We start from the raw sequence: 24,291 nt of genomic DNA on the forward strand, positions 1-24,291 counted from the left end.
AGGAGCCTGGGCTTCCTTGTTAAATAATAGGGCAGCTAAGTGGTGTGGATAGGATATGGTCTGAAATCAGAAAGACTCCTTCCTGAGTTCAAATGTGGCCTCAAATATTGACTAGCTGTGTGACTCTGAACTCTGAGATTCTTCATCTATAAAAAAGGAGCTGGAGAAGTAAATGGCAAACCACTCTAGTATCTTTGGCAAGAAAATCTGAAAAAGGGTCATAAAGGGCTTAACACAAGTGAAACAACTGAACTGAAACAACAAAATTGTCAACAGTCAATAAACATTTACTAAGGACCTACTATGTACCAGGCACTAAAATAAAAAAAGAGGCAAGACAATCCTTGATCTTCAGAAGCTCCCAATCTAATATGTTACAGTTTATGATAAAGTTATATAGTTTTTAAAAGTCAGGATGTGACACTCTTGAAAACAGATGCCTCCTTCCAGATTCCTGCAAATGCCTACTTGAATAGACTTGTCTATGGTTATCAAATAAGAAAAGTATATAATCTTGTGCTGAAACACTGGAGCAGTAGACAAAACTATCCAGAAATTATGAAAAGTTTTTGAGAAGATAGGTCCAACTACTGCAACCATTTGCAAGCATCATAACTCCAGCATTATCATTGATTCTTCCTTTTCTCATCAACAATGAACATTCAATTGCCTAGTCCTGTTGGTTCTACCTTCACAATATCCCTTCTATCCATTCCTTTCTCTTCTCATAATACTCTAGCTCGGGGAATTACTTCTTTTTGCTTGACTTGCTCATAATTCGCTGCTACTTGGTTTTTCTGCTTCTAGTCTCTCCCTCTCCAACCCATCCTCTCCACAACTGCTGCTGATCTTTCTGAGACCATCAAACATCTTGGATGGAAGATCTTCATTGGTTTTGTATGCCCTCAAGGATAAAATGCAAACAATGCAGACTCCTTAGCCTGGCATTCATGGATAATCTGGTGAGATTTGCCTAATCTCCTTCACAGTCTACATACATTCCAGACAAATATATCGATTGGATATTTCCCAACATTGCCTCTCCTACCTCAAAATATTTCATGCAAGGGATTTTCCATGCAACTCACTCCCTCTTCAAATTTTCCTATTAGAATTCTTATCTTCTTCAAAGCTTGGCAGGTGCTATGTCTCTAAAAAGTTTCACTTTATTTCCCCAGTTTTTATTTTGTGTTCTCTTTCTATCTGTCTGTCTCTCTTTTCTTAAACTGAAATACCATTTGTTTATCTGTGGACATAATGTACCTCTCTGGAAATCATGCAAACTACTGAATGCAAGGACTGTTTTGTTGTTCTTGTCACTTCACCTCACCCTTGTATAGTGCTTTGCATATGATAGGTGCTTAAATATCTTCAACATATAGCACACTGTTGGTACATAGCAAATAGAAAATGATATTAAGAGTGGAAAAAGGAAAGCTGTGGTTTGAAGATGATAGCCAATATGGGTATATGGTTATGATTATCCTCAAACTCAAATCTAATTCCTATTTTCTATTTCTGTTGTTACTATTCTAGTTCAAGTCCTCCTGACTTCTCAGATTATCTCATCAATATAAATTGATCTCCCTGTCTCCAAACTCTTATTCAATCCATTACAAGAGTAACTTCCCAAGGCATCCTTCTCAAACACTGTTCTGATTAGATCACCTTTCTGCTCAAAAACCCCCAAAGCCCCCCTACTATCTATACAAACTCCTTAGGTTGGCATTCAAGGCCCATGCCAATTTGTTCCCAACTTACCTTCTAACCTTATGTCACATTATGGCCCAGCATGAAGCCTCTGAATTAGTTGATCTGGGCTGCTCACTTTTCTCTAGGCATAGATTAGTTTTTCACTTCTGTATCTGCTTATTTCTTTCATCATAAGTAACTCTGGTTCTTACAACATTAATTTGGTCTATAATGTATCATTTGAAGAACAACATGGCAGCTTGGGTTCATTAGACCTATAAATGGGGAACACTGTTACTAGTGCCAGACCTGGCATCCAGAAAGTTCATCTTCCTGGGTTCAAATTCAGCCTCAGCCACTTACTAGCTATAATGTATGACCCTGGGCAAGTCACTTGACCCTGTTGGCCTCAGTTTCCTCCTAAGCTAGAAAAGGAAATGGCAAACCACTCCAATATCTTTGTCAAGAAAACCCCAGGGGTGGCTGGGTGGCACAGTGGATAGAACACTGGTTCTGGAGTGAGGAGGACCTGAGTTCAAATCCGACCTCAGACACTTATAATTACCCAGCTGTGTGGCCTTGGGCAAGCCACTTAACCCCATTGCCTTGCAAAAAAAAAAACAACCTAAAAAAAACCCAAATGAGGTCTTGAAGAATCAAATATGACTAAAATGACTAAACAACACAAAGACAAGTAATCTTTCAAGAGCCAAGAAGATCATAGGATTATAGATTTGGAATTGGAAGGGATTTTAGAGGTCATCTAGTTCAATCCCCTTATTTCATAGATAATAAAAGAAGTCTAGAGGTATTAAGTGATTTACCCAATGACACATAGGTACTTAGATCTATGATAGTGGATAGTTGGTCTTCTCTCTCTAAATCTAGAAATGTTTCCATTATGTTATGCTGCTCCCCAAGTTCTCATCAATGATGGCAAGCATAATGGAGGCAGAAAAGGGTGTCCTAGAAAGGGTCCTGAGGAAAAAAAAATAGTCCAAGAAATAGATCACAAGAGGAAAGTGGGACAAAAAGCTGGGACCTACAATGCTATCAGGAGAACCATTTCTTGGTGACTGTTACTGACTTTTTTTTTTTTTAGGTTTTTTGCAAGGCAAACAGGGTTAAGTGGCTTGCCCAAGGCCATAAGGCTAGGTAATTATTAAGTGTCTGAGGCCGGATTTGAACTCAAGTACTCCTGACTCTAGGGCCGGTGCTCTATCCACTGTGCCACCTAGCCGCCCCTGTTACTGACTTTTGATAGCTGTGGGAACCAGTTAGTTTGAAATATGAGATTTCTTTTGAAATAGGAAAATCTTTCCTATTTCTTTGAAATATGACAATCTCTAATAGGAGATCTATGATGCAAAAATAGAGTGCTCAGGAGAGTGGGGATAGGTGTACAAATCTGAGGGTTATCAGCACAGAGTTAGTAACTGAAACCACGAGAACTTGGACACTTCCTCACAGTTTCTTGAGTTTCTTGTATATAGTAGGTATTCACAAAATACTATACATATATAAATATATGTATATATAAATATATGTATATGTATATATAAACATATATATGTGTGTATATATATGTGTGTATATATATATATATATATATATATATATATATATATATATATATATATTGAATAAATTAGAAGAGAAAGGGGGAAAAGGAGAGGATTTTGGTCATGATCTTGAAGAATGTTTCCATACTAATAACAGGCTCATCCAAGGGGAAAGACAAGCCAAGAACGAAAAATATCATTGTTAACTTTTTTAACACTGCCTCCTCTGGAGTTCAATCTGAGTAGGTCCTGATGCCCAGTCAGGAGCTGGGAAAGGTATTCCCACCATCTTTATCTACTGAAAATTTTGTATCCTTCAAGACCCAGTTCAAATTCTGCTGCTTTCACAAAATCCTTCTTCAATCACCCTAGTTGAACATGATCCTTCTTATTGCTAGAATAGTGTGTATCACTTATATGGAGCTTACCACAATGCTGATGATAAGAGAGTGAGAATTTTGGAAGTGGAAAGGATTTAATCCAACTAACATTTACATCATGCTTATGAAGTTCCAGCCCCCGTGCTAAACCCTTTACAAAATAGAGAAGTAAGTGCTATTATTCCCATTTTCATATGAGGAAACTAAGACAAACAGAAGATTAGTGACTTGTCCAGGGTCACATAGGTATTAAGTAAGTGTCTGAAGCAATATTTGAACTCAGGTCTTCCTTATTCTCTCTTTAGTACTAATCCCACATATATGTGGGGGACCTAAACACATCTCCTGACTCTCAATCCAGGCTGCAGTACTGAGCTAATATTCCTAGATAGTAAACTTTCTGAGGGGAGGAATAAATTACCTTTGAATTAACAATTATTTTTAAGTATCTAATTATTTATTAAGTATATGATTATAGTCATAGGCTATTATAAGAGATAAGGATATAAAAGACACAGGGGAAAAGTACCTGTCCTTAAGCAGCTTATATTCTAACAAGAGGGATAGATAACTTGTACATATTTAACTATATGATAATAAATACAAAATTAATAGTTTTGGGAGGGAGAGTCCTAGCAACTGGTGGGATCAAGAAAGGTTTTATCCACAAGATTGTAAATGAAATGAGTTTTCAAAGAAATTGGAAATTTGGAAGTAGAGGTAAGGAAAGAGTAAATTTTATCCATGGGAGACAAGATTTGGCAACTGATCTAATATGTGGGATGAGTGAAAGTGAGCAGAGGATGGTGCAAACCTGAGGAAGTAGAAGACTGGTAAAGTTCTTGGTAGTAAGATGGCATTTCAGAAAAAGGGTGAGTTTTGGGGGAAGAAAGATGATATGTGACTGGAGCTCAGGAGTGTCACTGGATAATAGGGGAAAGTAATCAAACTCCTAGAAGCTTATATCATTCTTTAACCTTCACAGTACTTTAAATATAATAGGTCCTCAACAAATATGTTGTGAATATATGAATAAAGACAAGGAAAAGAGGAAAGGACTGAGGAAAGGTCTCCATGACAATCACAGACATAAGAAAAAAATGTTCCAAGAGTAAAGAATAACAATATTTATTTCTCTAACTGCTTTTAAGTATAAGGTTTAAAATAAGAGAGTTTTTGTAACTTACTGAAGGGAGTATTATAATTTCAGTTTTGTTTGCTCTTTTGTTTTGAATCTAACTTTGGCCTCAGTCTAATTCACAAAACTTTTCTCTTTGATCACAAACAGTAAGACAGAAAGCAACTTTAAATAATTATGTTTACAATTATATAATAACATAGAGGAGTATTATTACCCATTCTTCACATTTTCTCTTTAAAAGGGAATAGTTTTAGGGGTGGCAAGTTGGTGCAGTAAATAGAGCACTGACCCTGAAGTCTGGAGGACCTAAGTTCAAATCCAGCCTCAGACACTTAATAATCACCTGGTTGTGTGATCTTGGGTAAGTCACGTAACCCCATTGCCTTGCAAAAAAAAAGTATCACGGGGAAGTCCCATGAATAAATAGACTCACATTTTAAAAATAAAATCTTAAAATAAATAAAAGATATCAACACTGGCAACTATATGCAATTTCAGATTGAATTCACAATGAATCTGAAATCCTTCTGCTAATATTTCTTTCATAGGAGAACCTATTTTAGGCCCTTTATTATAATACTTTCTCAATCAGAACCTATTAATTTGTGCTTCTATACAGCTAATTTAATAATTCCACAAGTTATTGAAATAAATAAATATAATAATAATGATGTTGATACTAGTTTACAGTTGTAATGCATATTACAGTGCTAGTTGTATGATCTTGGTCAAGTCATCCCATGCATGTCTCAAGGTGCCATATTTCCAATAAACTTAAACCACCATAGAGTAATGAGTGTATAATCAAAAATGCCTTGCAGGTTAGAATTAATTTTTTGAAGTCCCTTCAATCGCCAAAATAAACAATAGGGAGTAGTTCAAAGGGCCCATTTTCTACCTGACTCTCATGATTTCATAATTGTGTGATTCTTGTTCCTCACCAGTGAATAGGGACTAGCTAAATAATCAAAAACATTTTAAAGGTCTAATAAGATAGAATCCTGAGACCTGAAACATTCCTTTATGCATGATGTATAAACATATATAATATTATATATATAATATATATAAAATGTAAAACCATTATGCATTGTTTTAAGTTAGTAAGCAGAAAAGGCTCTTCTTTGTTCTGCCCACTTTAATTTATGATGTTTTTCTTTCCATCTATGTAAAAGCTGTGTGTATGTGTGTGTGTGTGTGTGTGTGTGTGTGTGTGTGTGTGTGTAAGACAGGAAAGAAACTCCTTTCATAACCCCAAACTCAATCTCTAATTTCTTCATAGTTAAGATAAATTAAAAGAACTTAAGCTAAGATAAATTAAGGAACTTAAAGATAAATTAAAAGAACCCAAACATCCTCACCAAATATTATTTTTCATAAGAAGTTTTAAATTGAAGCCTGTTCTACTCCTTAACTAGCTGTATAACCAGGTATTGAACAACATTCTCCTCTTCCCACACAGGGAGGGTGCTTTGCAGTGATGGCATGCCTACCCAAGGGAACATTTGACCTAAGTCAACTGATGAACTTGCCTCTCTGGCATGGTGAGACTTGTTTTCATATCTGTAGATCATGGTGCCTGGTCCATATTAACAAACTTTTCTCAATAAAAAACCACAATTGAATTCCTTAGAGTTCCTAGGAACCATATGGAAAAACTTAATTTTACCCAAGTTGTTGGCCATTAGAAGAGATAATTTAGGGTAGACCAGTGGTATCAAACTGAAATAAAAATACTAATTCATAGTAAGGATCCTCAGGGGCTGCAAATTGATTTTGTGTTAAAATATAATGTTATCTATATTTTACTGTATTTTAATTTATTTTTCTAAATACTTCCCAATTTATGTTAATGTGGTTTCTCTGAATTTTAAACGAATATTTTAGGGTGCTTGAGAAGGAGACAGTCATCTTTCCTGTTTCTTCCCCACTTCTAGAAAATGAAGTCAGGTGTTTTCTTGTTGCCAATTAAAATAATTTCTATCACTACAAGAATGAATCAAGGACTTCAGGAAGTGAAGTCACACTTATTGAATGAAGAAATTCAGTACATTACTAATGGACAGGTTCTTTTTAAATGAAAGTTTTAAAAAAACATTAACACAAAGTATGTCAAAGACTATATAAAAATGGAATGCTGTAATTCATTCATAACTGCAGGCAGATTTTCTTTTACTTTAATAACTGCATTATTTTGCTTTGTGGTATCCTTATTAAAATAATTATCTTTTGACAACATTTCTCCTTGAAGCTGATGGGATTCTATTTATTTTGGATGAGGAAGACAATAAAAGAAAATAGAGTTTATTTTGGTTTTTATGGTTTACTCCAGTTTTGGGTAATGTTGTTTCCATGTAGCACTTAATATTATGTATGGTCCTAATTAACTCTTCTTCTCCACACAATGTTTACATATATTATAATAACACATTTATTATTATTATTATTATTGTTATAGTGTCTTACTCAGAAGGACCTCTAATTGTTTTTCATCTATCTAATTTAGTCTATCCTGGTCTCCATGGCAGTCACATCATCTTTTCCATTTTACAGTTGGGGGAGAGGATGTAAATAAAGGTCAAATAGTTTTTCCAATGTCATCTGATGAATCAAGAAATAGAAAATAGGCTAGAATACTGACCTCTGGACACAAAGTTTGGGCCTTTGCCCTCTATTTATGCTGTTTTCAGATGAGTTCTTGCCAAATGTGGCAACTTATGAATTGAATCAGTTGATTTCAGAGAACACCACTAAATACACTACTGATCTTTTACAGAAGACCATGGGTACATATCGTGGCAGCATATAAATCCTCACTACTATTGGTGAAAATAAATGACCACATTCGTACTAACAGTGGGTAGATACATCATTATGCGAAACTGGCAAATAGCACAACTTCGATTGAGTGTGAATAACAGAAACTATGTTATTATTTCTCATTTGTATAAGTTTTAGGGTTTAAAAATGCTCTTCCACAGGTATTATCTCATTTGTTCTTCCCAATAACCTTGTATAGCATGTAGGGCAGTTATCATTACCCCTATTTTAGATATGAGAAAACAAAGCTCAAAAGGAAAAATAAATAACTGATCTATGGCCACATGGTTAGCAAGAAGTAGCAGAACCAGGACTTCTATCTAGTGATTCCAACGCCAAATCTAGTATTCCTTCCACTTTACCAAATAGTTTTCATGAACACCTGCCAAACTTTACTCCACTCAATTGACATAAAGGGCAGCTAGATAGTACAGTAGAGTACCAGACCTGGAATCAGCAAATTCAAATTTGGTCTCAGACACTTACTAGCTGTCTGACTGTGGGCTAGTCACTTTTTGCCTCAATTTCTTCATATTTTAAATGAACTGGAGAAAGAAATGGCAAACCATAACAGAATCTTTGCCAAGAAAATCCCAAATGGCATCACAAACAATTGAACACAACTGAAATGCCTGAACAATAGGCCATATATTGTCTGTGATAAATTGGCTCAAGAACTTTGCTCTTGAGAATGATTTTTTCTTCATAAAAAAATGGAACACAATACCTAAAATTCTAGTCTTGGAGTTTGGATGACCTGAGTTCAATTAGGTCTCAGAACCTTATTAGTGGTATGACTGCACATATCTATGTTTCAGTTCCCTCAACTATACAAAGGAAGAAATGATAGCATTCATGTCCCATTTGGAAAGACCAAATGAAATAAAATTTGTAAAGTGTTTAAGCATTGTTTTGGAACATAGTTTTTGTTGTTTGTCCTTCATTCTTGAAGAAGATCATGAGATAAGGGTGGTGATTTGTATGTACATGATTTGGAACTTGATAAAGAATAGTTGCTTAAACAATATTCTTTCTCCTTCCTTCTTTATGCTAGCAATGTTAGTTTTGCTAATGAAAAATAAGATGTGAACTATATTACTGTGTATTTGTGCATATGTATTCACTGTCTAACACAGAGCTTCACATACATCTTTACTGTATGAATATTATGATAAATGTCATAGTCTTCATTTTATTCACATCACCTCTTTTGAAGTTTTTACAAAGATACCAAGTTCTTTAAAGAGCAGTGATCCTGTCCAGAAAAAAAAGCAATGCACACATGTACACACACACACACACACACACACACACACACGTACACACACGTATGCACACACACACACAGAGCTCCATCCAGTATTGATTAAACTATTAAGGTGACTTTAATTCGTCATTCACTGTCAGAGTGAGGCTAACGTATGACTGCTGTCCCCTACATGAAGCTTTTTCTTGAAGTAATCTTGAACTAAGATCATCCACACTGTGAGGCTGATGCTGCATTGACTCTTTGGGTCTTGGACTTAAGGCAGACAGACATATTTTGTTCATTTGGACAAATGAGCACTTTTGACTAACAGCAGGAGAAGATCTACTCCTGCCAAGCTCAGGATGGCCTAAAAAGTCATTAAAGAGTGTTGAGTGGAAAAATACATTGGTAGTCCTGTCAGGAGAGTTCTTGCACACTTTATTATCTTGAAGTGACTACAAATTTACTTTCAGTTCAGCATTTATTTCTAAAGCAAATACTTTTCTTAATCATGGGTTTATGATTAAGCATTAAAAGGAAGTGTTCTTTAATTTAGACATTTTTTCCTGAAGCAATGGGCTCAGAATCTATCATTCAAAACTATTAAGCAAATATATAAATGATTATTTCTCCTTCCCTGATTTCCTACCATTGAAAACATTGCATCATTTACCCGAGCAACTGGATGGAAATGATACAAAAACACCACTGAAGTTTACTGAGTAAACAGGTTAATTAACTGACTAAAATAAAGCCCTTTAATATTTATATAGTCTAGGAGGAAAATGGATAATTTAAAGTATTTGTATAATGATGAAATGAACTATTTCATTTTTAAAAATTACACAGTTACTATGGATCTAAAATTAGTATGAACAGATTTTAGATCAGACATGTTTAGATTACTTTTTTCTCTTTATTCATCCATTAAGACCTGATTTCATGATCTTGTGTTTTCTATCTATGAGAGTTAAAGCTAACAATGGAATCCAAGCTATAAATCTAATGTTTCCCACTCATTAGAAACTCCAAGGGCTGCTGTGATAAATCAAAAGCAAAACAAAACAAATAGATGTTCATCAATTGGGGAATGACTGAAATAAATGTGGTACATGGATATTAAGGAATCTTGCTCTACTATAAGAATGAAAATGAAAAATTGAGAGAAGCACAAGTTTTATATGAACTAATACAAAGTGAAATAAGGAGAACCAGGAAAATAATATACATAATGTCTACCAAAAAGGCACTGAAAAGAACAACAAATTACTTATACTGGATATTATATTCTGTTTAATTATAATGACAGGAACTCGACCTTGAAGAAATAAGAAAATGCATGCCTTTCTTTTCTCTGCAGAAGTGGAAAATTATGGGTTCTATCAAACTCAGCTGATATATTTAGAATTTAACTGGATATATTTGGAAGTGATGGTGATATAAAATCAATATTCAGGAATTTTTCTTAGGTTTTAGGGTTTTTTTTTTTTGCAAGGCAAATAGGGTTAAGTGGCTTGCCCAAGATCACACAGCTAGGTAATTATTAAGTGTCTGAGGCTGGATTTGAACTCAGGTACTCCTGACTCCAGGACCTGTCCTCTATCCACTGTGCCACCTAGCTGACCCTGGGAATTTTTTTGAAGAAAAAAAAGAGTATTCTAGGAAAGAAAAAAATTGTCCTTTAAGTCATATAAACAATTTTAAAGGAGTGTATTTGCTAAAGAAAAACAGTCCTAAAAATTTTAAATCTTATTATTTTGCAAAAAATAATGAAAAGGCTAATAATAGTATAAGTTTTTATATAGTACATGTACAATAGCCCAATATGTTTAAGAAACTTTAGCTAATTTTATTTCATCACATCTCCCAAGTCATTTAATGATTACAAGCATCTTTCCATATTTGAACCTAAAGGTGGAAAATGAATTTTAAAATGATCCCTTAAAACTCAAAGCCCCATAATTATATATATATATATACCTATTTTTCTCTCTTTTTAAAAAGATTTTTTTCAAGGCAAATGGGGTTAAGTGGCTTGTCCAAGGCCACACAGCTAGGTAATTATTACATGTCTGAGGCTGAATTTGAACCCAGGTACTCCTGACTCCAAGGCCAGTGCTCTATCCATTGCCCCACCTAGCCGCCCCTTTCCTCCTTTTTTCTAACTTGCAAGTAAAAAGTTATTTTTACAGTACTACATTTAGGATGGACAAGGAGATGAGGTAGTAGATGAAGCACAGAGCCTGAAGTCAGAAAGGCTCATCTTCAAGAGTCTTGCCACAAACAATAGTTGAGTGACTCTAGGCAAGTCACTTAACCCTAATTGCCTAAGTTCCTCATTTGTAAAATGAGCTGGAGAAGAAAATGGCAAACCATTCTAATACCAAGAAAATCCCAAATGGGGCTATGAAAAGTCAGAAACTACTAAACAGCCACAACATTCAAGAAGACATCCTGCCTTGATGGAGCATAAGGGAACAAGAATTGTGTCTTCTTTCACCTGTGGAATACCAAATGCCTCTACAATGCTTTGTACACAAAAGTACTTAAATAAATGTTTGTTTAAGTGAATTCAAGTTGTTTTAAAACATTCCTGGAATGTTTTCCCACTTCATTTCTACTGCCTGGCTCCCCTAATTTCCTTCAAATCCTAGCTATAAATCTTAACTTTAAAAACAACACCTTTCTAATTCCACCCTTAATTCTAATGCTGTTTATCTCCAAATTTATCTTGTTTATATCTTGTTCTTAGTTTTCATGTTGTCAAACCCCATCAGACTGTGAGCTAGTTGAGGGCAGTATTTTTTTACCTTTCTTTGTAATTGTATTCCTAGTTAGCATAGCATTTTTATTGTTGTGTAGTCTTTTTTTAAATTGTATCTGAGTCTTTGGGACTCCATTTGGGGTTTTCCTGGCAATGCAGTGGTTTGCCATTTCCTTCTCCAGGCACTTTACAGATGAGGACATGGAGCTTTTAAGTATCAGGATTTGAACTCAGGAAGATGAGTCTTCCTGACTCCAGACCTGATGCTTTAGCTATCCTGCCACTTAACAGCGTGATGCTTAATAAATGCAATAAATATTTACTGACTGAAATTCTATCTCTTCCTCCATACCTCCCATCAAAGTTTTAGGACAAAGCAAAAAACTTTTTTTTTTAATAAATATTTGGTTTTGAAACTTTTTTTTCCTACAATTAAGAAGCAATATGATGTGTAGATATAAATATTGGACTTGGAGTCATAAAGATCTGGATTCAAAACCAGTCTCTGGTACCCATTATCTATATGTGATTATAAGACAAGGCACTTATTCTCTCTGAGCCTCAGTTTCTTCATCTGTAAAACACAGATAATAACACCTGTAGTCCTTAGCTAACTTACAGGGTGGTTGTAAGGTGATAATGAGACAGTGTCCGTCTCATAATATATAAATGTCAGCTCCTACTGGCTCAATTAATGAAAGTCCCAAAACCAGAGCCCAGCCAAGTGAACAGCATAGCACAAGCTGTGGAGTGGCCCGCAAAACTAGTAGCAGATCATACTGAAAGTACAACCTTTGATAGCTTCTATCTAGATTTCTTCCCAATCACAGGCCTAAGTGATAATAATAATCACAATTAGCATTTACACATAACTTTAAAGTTTGCAGATGCTTTATAAATCTCTCATTTGATCTTCACAACAATCTTGGGACTTTGAAGCTGTTCTTATAATCATTTTATATTTGAGAAAAATAAGGCAGTCAAACATCTTCAGGATAATGCATGACAGGCAAAAGTCTGAGGCTGGATTTGAATTTAGGGCTTCCTGATTCCAATTTCATTACTCAATCCAAAATCTTAGCCCAGGTATAATTAAGCCTTTCAAAGTTCTCACTAAATCCAATTCACTTGCAAGTCATCACTTTTGTGATTTCACTGGTCCTTCCTCTTCAAAGGGACCACCACCACAACCAACAACAACATCAAAGTTCAGTGGGCCTCTTAGGAAAATAAATTCAATAGATCTGTAGTCTATTATAATTCAAAACACCACATAGCTCTGATGTTAGAAGGAAGGGATCTCTTATCAAGGTGGGAACATTTTACTTGCCAAGTCACACAGACTTACAAACCTAAGGCAGAGTGGAAAAACAAAAACTTTTCAAAAAGAAAAGTATTGAGCACAAACTCATCAGGGGATAAGTATGATAATGACTGTGGAGAAATAGCAGGGTTGTGGGGCACCTAGGTGATGCAGTGGATAGAGCACCAGCCTTGGAGTGAGGAGTACCTGAGTTTAAAATCGGCCTCAGACACTTAGTAATTACCTAGCTGTGTGGCCTTGGGCAAGCCACTTAACCCCATTGCCTTGCAAAAACCTAAAAACAAAAAAGAAAAAGAGAAAAAAAGAGAAATAGCAGGGTTCAAACATTCTCATTTGAGAATCCTGCTGCTCAGATGCCTCATCCTCTTCCTGCTGTGCAATATTCTTCAGGCTTTGTAGATTAACAGGTGTGTGATCAAGGTTGAATTGCATGGAGTTTGGGAGAAAAAGAGGATGCATACATTAACTTTTGTAGGACTTGCACCTTATTTAACTTAGTTGTCTAGCTAATGACCTGGAGTGATCTCAACAGTCAAGCCCCTCATACTCCATATATAAGGTCAGTTTTTTCCCCCTTTAAATCAATATAAAACAATGTGATTTGTTCCTGTTAAGAACTTATTTTCTTTCCCTTCTTCCTCCCATGGATGGAATGAAACCTAAGATAGTGCCCTAGCTACTACCTAAGTTCAATTAATCAATCATAAAAGATTTAATATAAAGCAACTTCTTAAGGAGAAATAAAGGACATATTCTTAATCCCTTCTTTCAGGAGCACTAAATTTATAATTCAGTAACATAAAAATCACAGGAAACTCTTAAAAGTACATATTTCTGAAGGCCCTGAATGAACTGTTCACTTGCCTTGAAAATATTACTGAAGTGTAAACCCATTAATTTGAACTCTCTACTTGGGTAGGTAGCTGACACAGTGGATAGACTGCCAGGAAGACTCATTTTTTTGAGTTCAAATCGAGTCTCAGATGCTTGTTAGTTTAGTAACCCTGGACAATTCACTAGACCCTGTTTGCCTCAGTTTCCTCAACTATAAAATGAACTGAAGAAGGAAATGCCAAATCACTCCAGGATCTTTGCTAAGAAAAGCCCAAATGGATCACATGACTGAACAATAGGATGGAGTGCTTAGAATGACTGAGATGTGTAGAAGGGAACATAATATTTAAGGAGAACACATTTATTTAAAGAGTTTCTTTCAATGAATCCAAAATAAACACTTAAAAGTATATTTTATCAGACTACACCATCTTCAAGCCCTTCTTAACATTTGAGGAATTAAACAAGTCCAGATACAGCTAAAAGATTTCCCAAAAGTCTTGGTAAAGCTTCAAAGATGAACACCCTAAATGTTCGCTATAGCTCTTGGAACACTCTGTATGTGTTAATCAAATTGCTACACAGAGGGGCAGCAAGGTGGCACAGTGGATAGAGCACCATCCCTGGAGTCAGGAGTATCTGAGTTCAAATCCAGCCTCAGACTCTTAATAATTACCTAGCTGTGTAGCCTTGGGCAAGCCATTTAGTCCCATTTGCCTAGCAACCCCCCCCCCCAAAACAAAACAAAAAAACCCCAAAACTCTTGTCTCAATACACCTTCAAATCCTACTGGAATTGAAGAATATTAAATTTGCCATTTAATAACATCCTTCTTCATATATTGTAGATATGAATTTTTGGATTTTAGTAATCAAAAGTTGGAGGTTAAATGTCAACATGTGAACCCAAGTTGGAAATATTATATAATATTAAGTCTATAGTCAGGACTCATAATTTTTCCTGGTGGTGAGCATTCCTTGTAAGAGTTCTCCTCAAAATAAGCAACACGGAAGTATATGGAGTAGTCTCTTTCTATTCAGCACCTGTCTTTAATTTTCCATAGACTGCTGTAAAAACAAGCTGATTAAACATACCAGCCTGTTTGCTTAAGGGTGGTGAATGGACAGCTCATTTTACCCTGGAGCCTGAGTCTGTTTCCTTCCAGGTGCAACCTATGAAGTTCCCTCTAGTTCGATTCAAAGAGCACTGGTGCTAATGGAATCTGAGACTTAACTTCTACCTCTATTGATTTGTGGGACCTTGGCAAGTCACTTTACTTTCCAGGGACTCAGGTGTGGGACTGGATGACTTCTGAGGTCATTTCTCTAGCTCTATGATAATAACAGCTCTTACCCAAATCCTAAACTCTACCTTCCTTAGATAAATTGTGCCTATGGCAATGCTTTAACTAATAGCAGTGCTTTTGTTAATGACAGCTGAAGTTCACCCTGGAGCAGGAGCCCATGGTATATTCTCAATAAAGAGGCGCCATCTCTTGATTTCTTATCCTTATGTCCTCTAAGCCAGTTGAGTTTCACAAGAATAACATTAATACTTTATTTGAAAGGTTTTTAATCTAAATCTTCTAGGGACATATCATTAGTTTCTTAGTTTTTTCTTTATGTACATATGTATTCACTACCACCCCTTGCAGATGCATTATTTAAAATAATAATTAAGTTAATATTAAAATAATATGTTTGACCCAAAGTGCTTTTCACCTTCTGCCCCAAAAATTAGTGTAGTAAAGGGTTCTGGGGGAGCTCATAACATGGAAAAACACCTCTTCCCCAATGTAAAGTTCATCATGGGGGGAGAGGTCAGGCTCAGCCCTACCCTTCTCTTTGACCAGCTTATGTTTGCAAGTGGTTTCCTTCCTGATGATAGAGCCAGCCTTCTTAACAAATAAGGACATACCAATGACTTGGAGTGATCTCACCATTCAAACCCTCATACTCCATATTATAAGGTCAATTTTTCCTTTAAATCAATGTAAGACAATATGAACTTTTTTCCCTCTCCCTTCGCTTTCTTCCCGTGGGTTGAATGAAACCTAAGATGGTGCTTTAGCTACTTAAGTTCAATCAGTCATTCAGAAAAGATTTAATATAAAGCAACTTCTAAGGAGAAATAAGGGAATATAAAACTGGTCTTTCTCTAAAGGAGCATATTATCTTGTTGTGGAAAAGAAGGATGTACATTAAAAGGAATTAAGACTAAATGGCGATATATAAAAGCCAGAAGAATATTATGTGATGGTAGGAGGTTGTTATGAGAATTCAGAGAATGGAGGAGAAAACTTTCAGGCTGAAGTGGTTATGAAAGAAGTAAAGAAATGTGTAGGAACTTGAAATTTGAGCTAGAGTTCACACTAAAAGGATGACATAGGGGAAAAACTAATGAATTCATTCAGACTGATGATGAAGCTCTGAAGTAATTATGCAAAATATGTGATCTAAACCTTGAATTTAAGAGATTGGTTTAAAGAAGGGGAATAGTTTGAGATAAATCTGAAAAGTAAAAGGTGACTAGATGGTAAGAAAATATCCTTATCATGAAAAGCTGCGTGACATAGTGTATAGAATGCTAACCTCAGAAGAAGACATGAGTTCAAATTTGACCTGCCAGGATAAACAGCATCATCATCATCATCATCATCATTATGTCACTTATTGTGGGAGACTTGTCTTCCTCATTTGCAAAATAAGAAAAAATAATACCAATCCTTTCTACCTTTCTCACCAAGTTGCTGTGAAACTCTAATGGACTAATGTAAATAAAACATTCTGAAAGAAGAGTGTGAATGTTTTTATTAGTAGGAATAAAATAATCATTTTTCTTAACTTGTTCAATAGAGTTCAGACAGAAATGGTTCTGGGAGAAGTCAATGTTATATTTAACATTAATGTTTATTGTTATTAAACCACTATAAACATCTTTTTTGATGGAATTCAGATAAAAGCAGTCCTACTACAAGTCTTTAAAAGCTCATCCTCTGTAGGCTAACTGAAAACATAGACCAATAGTAAATAGGAAAAACAGAGGGATAACATTACCTCATTCTATTCCAACATTAGTTTGATTTCTGATGTTTTTTTTTTCTCTCTATTTTGAAAGCTTTTCATTCCATGTCATATGGAGGCCATGAGTATTTGTTATGGCAACATCTATTGAAAATGTTCCTAAATTTTTATGGATCAGTGAAGCATATATCAAGAGTTTCCTAAGTACTAGACCTTGTGTTAAGTGCTCAGGATACAAAATAAGGCAAACAGTCTCTGCCTTCAAGGAGCTGAATTCTATTTGAGACAAAGTACATAAAGTCAGATACAGTGTTGTACAAAGTAAATGAAAAGAATCTTGGAGGGGAAGGAACTCTAGTTAAAAGGCTAGACCAGAAAAATCTTCCTGCAAAAGGTGTGATTTTTTTTTTAGCTGAGTCTTGAAGAAGACCAGGAAAACTAAGAGAAAGCAGGGGAGAAGAGTATCACTGAGCAAATCAAAGAGCTAATAAAAAGGTGCAGAGCTAAGAGATGGAATGTATTGTATGAAAAATAGAAAGGACACCCAGTTTACTGGAATGTAGAGTTCGTGGAAGGAAATACAGTATAAGAAGACTGGAATATATGAAGAACCTAAGTTATGACAGCAGGGTGGCACAATGTATGATGATGAGTGACTATGTTGATATTTGTTCTTCGTTCTTGAAAATGACCATGAAAGGGGCAGCTAGGTGGCGCAGTGGATAAAGCACCTCCCTTGGAGTCAGGAGTACCTGGGTTCAAATGTGACCTAAGACACTTAATAATTACCTTGCTGTGTGGCCTTGGGCAAGCCACTTAACCCCATTGCCTTGAAAAATCTAAAAAAAAGGAAAAAAAAGAAAAAAGAACAAGACCATGACATCTGGGAGGTGATGCCATGACAGGCACATTAATTGGATTTGAGTGGGGGTGGTGGTAGTGCTCTGTTAAGTCACCAGCCTCACTTTCTCCTCTGGAGTCATCTGGGTCCATGGGCCAGATAGGAATAAGAATGACTGGAGATGACCCTGGATATGAGGAAATCAGCATTAAATGACTTGCTCAAGGTCACACAACTATTAAGTCAAGTATCTGAACTCAGGTTCTCCTGATTTAATAGCCAGCGCTCTATATTCTACCAAGAAAACTCCAAATGGGGTCATGAAAAATCAGATATGACAGAAACATCTGAATAACAACAACAAAACCCAACCAAAATTATGAAGATATTAAAATGTTAAGTAGGAGATAATATATTTGATCATGGAAATAATAGCCACTAGAATTTATTGATAAGGTGAATGACATAGTCAGACCCACACTTTAGGAAAATCATTCTGGCAATTTGTAGGAGAATGAATTGAATAGGGAGAGATTTAAAAATGAGCAAAGAGATCATTTAGAAGTCTTTTAATAGTCTAAGTGAAGGATGATAAGGGAGATGGTGATTGTGTGAGTAAAGAGAAGGGGTTGGGAAAGGAGAATGCTGAATTTGAGATGTATATGGGACATCTGGTTTAAAATGTTCAGCAGTTAGCAGGGCATGTAGGGCTGTATAGATCAGAGCATGGTCTCAGATCAGAGTCTAGGGACGGACATAAGGATCTGATAATCAGCATAGAAATGATATTGAACTCATGGGATCTGATAAGACCACCAAGTGATTTAATTTGGACTATCTCTAGACTCTAGAGACATAAGAGAAGAAAGGTAGGACAGAATTTTGTTTATGATAAAGGTCTGATTCTTTTACAGTTTATGGGTTGAATTCTCTAGGATATTTTGAAATCTATATTTGCTGCACAAGAATTTGTCTCCTGTTGTTAGTTGACAAAAGATTGCAAACTTCTCTTATTTAATTGAGGTCCTCAGGTCATGCTTTGCCACATTTTCAGTAGGTGACTGATTAATTTTCTCATGATAATTTCTACCTCATCTTTTTGGATGGTGTTTAGATTGAAATGGTCCTGGGACAAGGTGCTATCATGTTCTTATTCCTTTATATACTATGTTTTTTTAAATTCTTGCATTCACAGATAAAATTATTGCATTTTGTAGCAGAATAGAAGTGTTAGGATATAAGCCTATCCTAGGTAAACTCAATGAAAACATCCTTGGTATAATTCTAGTACCAGACGAGACTAAAGGTCTGAGAAGTTTTTCATTTTGTTCTTAAATGATTTTGACCGTCATTACCATCATGACTCAGCTAGGTGACACAGTGGACAGAGGTCTGAGCCTGAAGTCAGGAAAACTGAACTTCTGGAGTTCAAATCTGGCTTCAGACACTTACTATGTTACACTGGGAAAGTTCCTGAAATTTTGTTTGCATAATTCCCCCTGTAAAATGAGCTATAGAAGGACATGGCAAACCATTCCAGTATTTATTCCAAGAAAGACATCTTGATGAATTGGACATAACCAAAATGATGGAACATCATATATCATCATTATCATCATTAATTGATTTACCTTTATTCCCAATAAATGGTACCCATAACTAGAGTGGGCATTATTTGGAGAGAACTTATAAATATTAGGTTTTGTGATTCTATGAAGGTTTGTGGAAGACACTGACCATGATGCCTGATCATCCTCAGCAATTCCCACTCTGTTAACTCCACTGTTCAGCTTCATATTTGAAAAGAGAATAAAGAAAATGGAACCCAAAGGAGGGAAAAAATTGCCACCAGATATCTAGATCTTGAGTATTCAGAATAATAGCTAGTTTGCCCACTTGAAACCCTCTATTCTGTCCTCTAATTAGAAATATTGGACAGGAGTTAACATCAAAATAAGAGTGTACATCTCATTTCATGCAGAATGTGTAAGTGTTCTGGAAACATTTACAAGCCACTAAGAGCACCTAGCACAGCCAATCTGGAAGGCAGTGCAACCTGAGTGAAACTAATTACAATGTTAGCCTAGGATTTTGGGTAAGATAAACTGGGAAATATCAGAGTATTAGGCTAAAAAGGTAATCTTTCCCCTTAAGCCACTTTACTTAGCACTAAACTATATGGTCCCAAATTAAGAACAGTAGAAATAGTGACAACAAATATTAGAATCTTTTCCTAGGATAAAATTTAGGAAAAAGATCATAGAAGCTTTAAAGAAGAGATTCCTTCAGATTACAGAAGAGGAGTATTGAGCTGGATTGGGTAGGGGATGAGGTGATGGAGAGGGCAGGGGGTAGGTGGTTGAAAGGGAAGGAGGGGAGTGTAAAGTTGTAAAGTAAGATATATGCACCTGGTAAAGGAAAACAGAAGGAAGAAAAGGCTAGGGGAAAATAACTTTGGTGAGAAGTTGCTAAGGATAGATGCAAGAGGAATTTCCACAAGAAAAGTTGTTTTATTCAAAAACAATCTGATAGAAGCACTAATTAAACAGAGAAAACTTCTTAGTAAACAAGTTGAAAACAACGGAGAAAAAGAAGGAAGTGCCTAGATTTCTTTGCAAGTTTAAATGAAAATAACTCAGAAAAGAAAATACTTGGAGACATTTCCCTGGTATCCATTTCAAAGTACTTGCTCTTTGCAGAAGAGTTTTGCACCTGAGACTCATCTCAAACCTAAGAACAAATTTTCTGGAACAGAAATTCTTTAATAAGGCTATTTTTTGGAGTGTGATCTTAAGCCCCTGTTCCACTTCTATATGACTTCCCCAAAGAAGCCTAAATAGCATCTGATTTTAGAAAGTTAAGTATTATTATTAGTGAAAACTTCCTTGATTTTTTCCTTTACTTTTTATTAGTTTTATATTATCAGAGAGCCCTATTAGCTGGATCTAAGCAAAAAGACCACTCAGAAAGTCACCTTTGTTTTTTTTTGTTGTTGTCTTTTTTTACAATCTCTACATAAAGAATGACTTTAAATTCTCTCTATAGTTAAAATCATCCAATTCAAAGATCAATTATCTTATTAAGTCACAGTTTGCATCACCAAGTATCTTCTTGTTTTAAGAATCTGTCTTATGTATACTACTTATAAATCATGTATATACATGTATCTTTGAAGTAAATGCCAATTTGGCCTGTGAGCAGAACTAAAAATTCAACATTGTCCTGTACATTACTAAATTTCACCATCCAAATTGTTCAACTGAACATTACTACAAATATTTTCAGGCTCCAATGCAGGACAGGAATTCAAAGCATGCATTTGAGTATTTAATGGTGTTAATTTCTGGCTGCACTTAAACATCAGCTTCATTTAACAAGTCAATCTATTAGGAAAGTGAAGCAAGTAAGTCCTAGTGAGAAGCAAACTGGGTTTTTCAGAAATGGGAGAAAAACAATCCAGTGACTGATGCCTGGCTATTTGGAACTAGATCTAGGGTACATTAAGTTCTGTGTTTAAATGGATTTATTTTTTAAATATTAGAACCACAGATCGAAACCACGATTCTTCACCTATTCATTTGCAAATAAAAGAAAATGCAAGGGAAAAAACCCCAAACACTAACATGTATTCTTTCAAATGCAAATTTGTTAGATTTTTAAATTGAAACATGCTGCTTTTGCTTTACAACTACAAAGCTCAATCGTGCCTGGAGCCAATTTTGAATTAAAAGCATAACTAATGAAATAAAGGCGATTTTTTAAAAACTACCAATCACTTGTTAAGAAAAACAGAATTTATCTTACTTGGGAATATAGAAGGCCTTTTCTTAGGACGCCTCAGGTGCACAGGGTCCAAATTCTTAATGTTTCTTTGAAGTCTTCCGCGAATGTCATTCCCTATGAGCAACTCCGGCGGCAGGCTACTCCTTCTTGAAGATTTATGATCATTCTGAGATGCGTTTAATTTGTTCTTCGTCCTGGAATATAAATTACTATCATCAACTGCCATCGTACATGGATAAGCCCTCAGCAGCTGGAGTTTGAGAAGTGAATAGAAGTCGCAGCCATCCCAAGCTCTGACGTTCTCATGCTTTACCAAACACTTGTTTGGTAAGTTTAGCAAGTTGATAGGCGTGGGCTAGACAGGTGTAGAATTACTAAGTAGCCCCTCCTTTCCAACAGTTAATAGCACAGGGGAGGAGCGATGCATGAAAATCATTAGACTGACAACAATTTTCAGAAAACTCGGAAATTGGAACAAGTAGAAAGTCCCAGTAGTCCATGATGTCAGGGTCCTGATCTGCAACTTCTTAGATTCTCTGCTGCAAGGAGCTGGGTATTTAAGAAGAAATGTCTCTGTAGTATGCATGTCGAAACTCTCTCTTTTTAAAATTATAACTATGATTTCCTTAATCAACCTCATCTGAACAATGCTCATTGTCGAAGTTCTAATATCTTTGTCATTTCAAAATACACACACATACTTCATGATCTGTGTGAAGGTTCAGAACAAACTTCTGTTCGTAATAAATGTCTTATCTAACTGATAATAAATAAGAAGCCTGGCAAAACAAGATGGGCGAAGACCTAAACAGAATTATAATTATCTGCAAATAACCTTATTGTCTGCATCTGTTAAGTTTGGAGAGACTCCAGCAAATATTATACTTCTTCCTTCTTCCTAAATTTGCTTTACAAGGAAGGGAGCTGCTTTGAAAAGCATCTGGCATTCAGGTCAGTAATCCAGGAAACAAGTGTTAATTCTAGAAATGATGACAGCTTCTTTGTTCTAAAATTTTACTGTCCTAGGTGGGGTGGGGTTCCTCCACATTTCTAATTTTGGGAGTCAGTGGGTCAATTGCCTCAGGAAAAGGGGACATTTACTCTGTATACTTTCCTATTTGTGCTAATGCTCCTTCCCTTCCTCTTTTACATATTTTATCTGGCTCATTTTCCCCACTCCTCTTCTACCTACAAACACAGAGCTCTTCCTTACAATTTTGCTAGACTGACTGTACACATTCCTATCCTTGTCCATCTTTCCTAGGGATCCCTAAGGCTAGATCAGTCAACACACATTTCATGTCAATTAGCACTGTGTGTCAGACTTTAGCCCTGCCTCTTCTCTTCCTATTGCCTGGCATGGGTAGTTGGAGACAGTAAAAAGTCAGGTTATACAAAATATTGACTCATGACTAATAACAAATGGCAGTTATTGCTTCTTCCCTAAGGAAAAACAAATTCCCTTTTTATTTTCAATATCATTCTCTTGGCAAATTTTTAATGACAAAGTCATAAATACAAAATAGATTTGAGATTACACCCAATTAAAATGAGTTCCAGTCTGCTAAAAAATGTGTATAATCAGAATGACTACCCTTTTAAAATAGAAATTCAAGGGGTCATTCAAAATCATTGAGTTGCTGAACCTACTGCTGGGTTACTTAGGTTTCCTGGATGCTAAGTAGGTTTTGCTCTGTTAAAATTCACAAGTTGTGCCTCTTTACCTAATCAAGCCCATAGTAAGTGGAAATTTCTTTTTTTATTTGTTCTAAAGAAATGAATGTTTGAACTGCAAAGTTTTTGAATTGAATCCTATTTACCACATGTTTCCTGCATTTTCAGAACTCCCTAAACTCCAATTATATAAATTAATAATATAATATATTAGCCAATATCATTATTAATTCTTATGCCAGTACTGTTAAACTGGAGGCTCTGGATATTCTTTCCCCCTTGGATGGAGGGGGACTCATAGATTCTCTACCAAACAGACATACACTTCAAATTAATGAGAATCCTGGAAGAAACTACTTTTTTAAAGCATACAGTTCACAGATTTAGATCTAGGAGAGGCCTTAAAGTTCATCTAGTACAGTTCTGTAATTTTACAGATGAAGAAACTGAAGCTTAGAGAGGTGACATGATTTACCAGAAGGCACACAAGTTACTGCTACCCCAGATGTATAATGAAAGTACAGATACAAGAGGGATGACTAAAATGGTATCAGGATTCAAACCTGGGTCCTCTAACTCTGCTCACCATACTTCCTCTTATTGAACAGAAATTGATTTTATATTAGTATTTAAAAAAATATGATCTGATAACATATATTTTCTTATGTATGAATAAATATAAATGTATTTATTGTATAGAATATATAACATCACAATATATTTATTATACATATATATATTAAATGGACCTATGATTTCATTGGCATGGGGCAATTTCTTCCATCAGTGCTAATCTCTGCTTATATCAGAACTTAAAGCCAGGTTTTTCAAACTAAAGGTCAATTCTTTATATTTATATATATATATATATATATATATATATATATATATATATATATATTATATATATTTATATTTATATTTATATGTATATGTATATAGTCATGCTGGATCTCCATATTGTAATTATGTAATGGATTAAAAATGAATACCTTTAAGGAGACAAAACTTTGAGAATGATTTTCCAATATAAAATAAAAATATAATACTGTCTACCTTCTTCCCCAAAATGGCACATTCTAATATATCCTGAGAGAGTAAGATGCCAATGTACAACAGATAAAAGTTAAACTAAGTTTTTGTGACTTTCTCTTCAAATATTCAAGAAATGATTGAATTAAAGGAATAGTGATGCTTTGTTTTA

General features: G+C 35.3%; 1 protein-coding gene across 7 annotated transcripts in view; it reads right to left on the minus strand.

The window, feature by feature from the left end:
* FRY (FRY microtubule binding protein) overlaps positions 1–24,291 on the minus strand; it is a 568,375-nt gene that overhangs the window by 401,063 nt on the left and 143,021 nt on the right. For 4 of the 7 annotated variants that reach the window (XM_074216094.1, XM_074216087.1, XM_074216086.1 and 1 more), the window contains one exon: positions 21,435–21,607. Coding sequence is in view for 6 of the 7 variants with exons in the window: in XM_074216087.1 (XP_074072188.1) it covers positions 21,435–21,607 (173 nt within the window). In the remaining variant the exon portion in view is untranslated. Of the gene's footprint in view, positions 1–21,434; positions 23,687–24,291 lie in introns of those variants that run through there. The other 3 variants (XM_074216093.1, XM_074216088.1, XM_074216084.1) reach the window with 1 other exon arrangement.

This window comes from Macrotis lagotis, chromosome 1 (assembly GCF_037893015.1).
Source record: "Macrotis lagotis isolate mMagLag1 chromosome 1, bilby.v1.9.chrom.fasta, whole genome shotgun sequence".
Taxonomy (NCBI): Eukaryota; Metazoa; Chordata; class Mammalia; order Peramelemorphia; family Peramelidae; genus Macrotis; species Macrotis lagotis.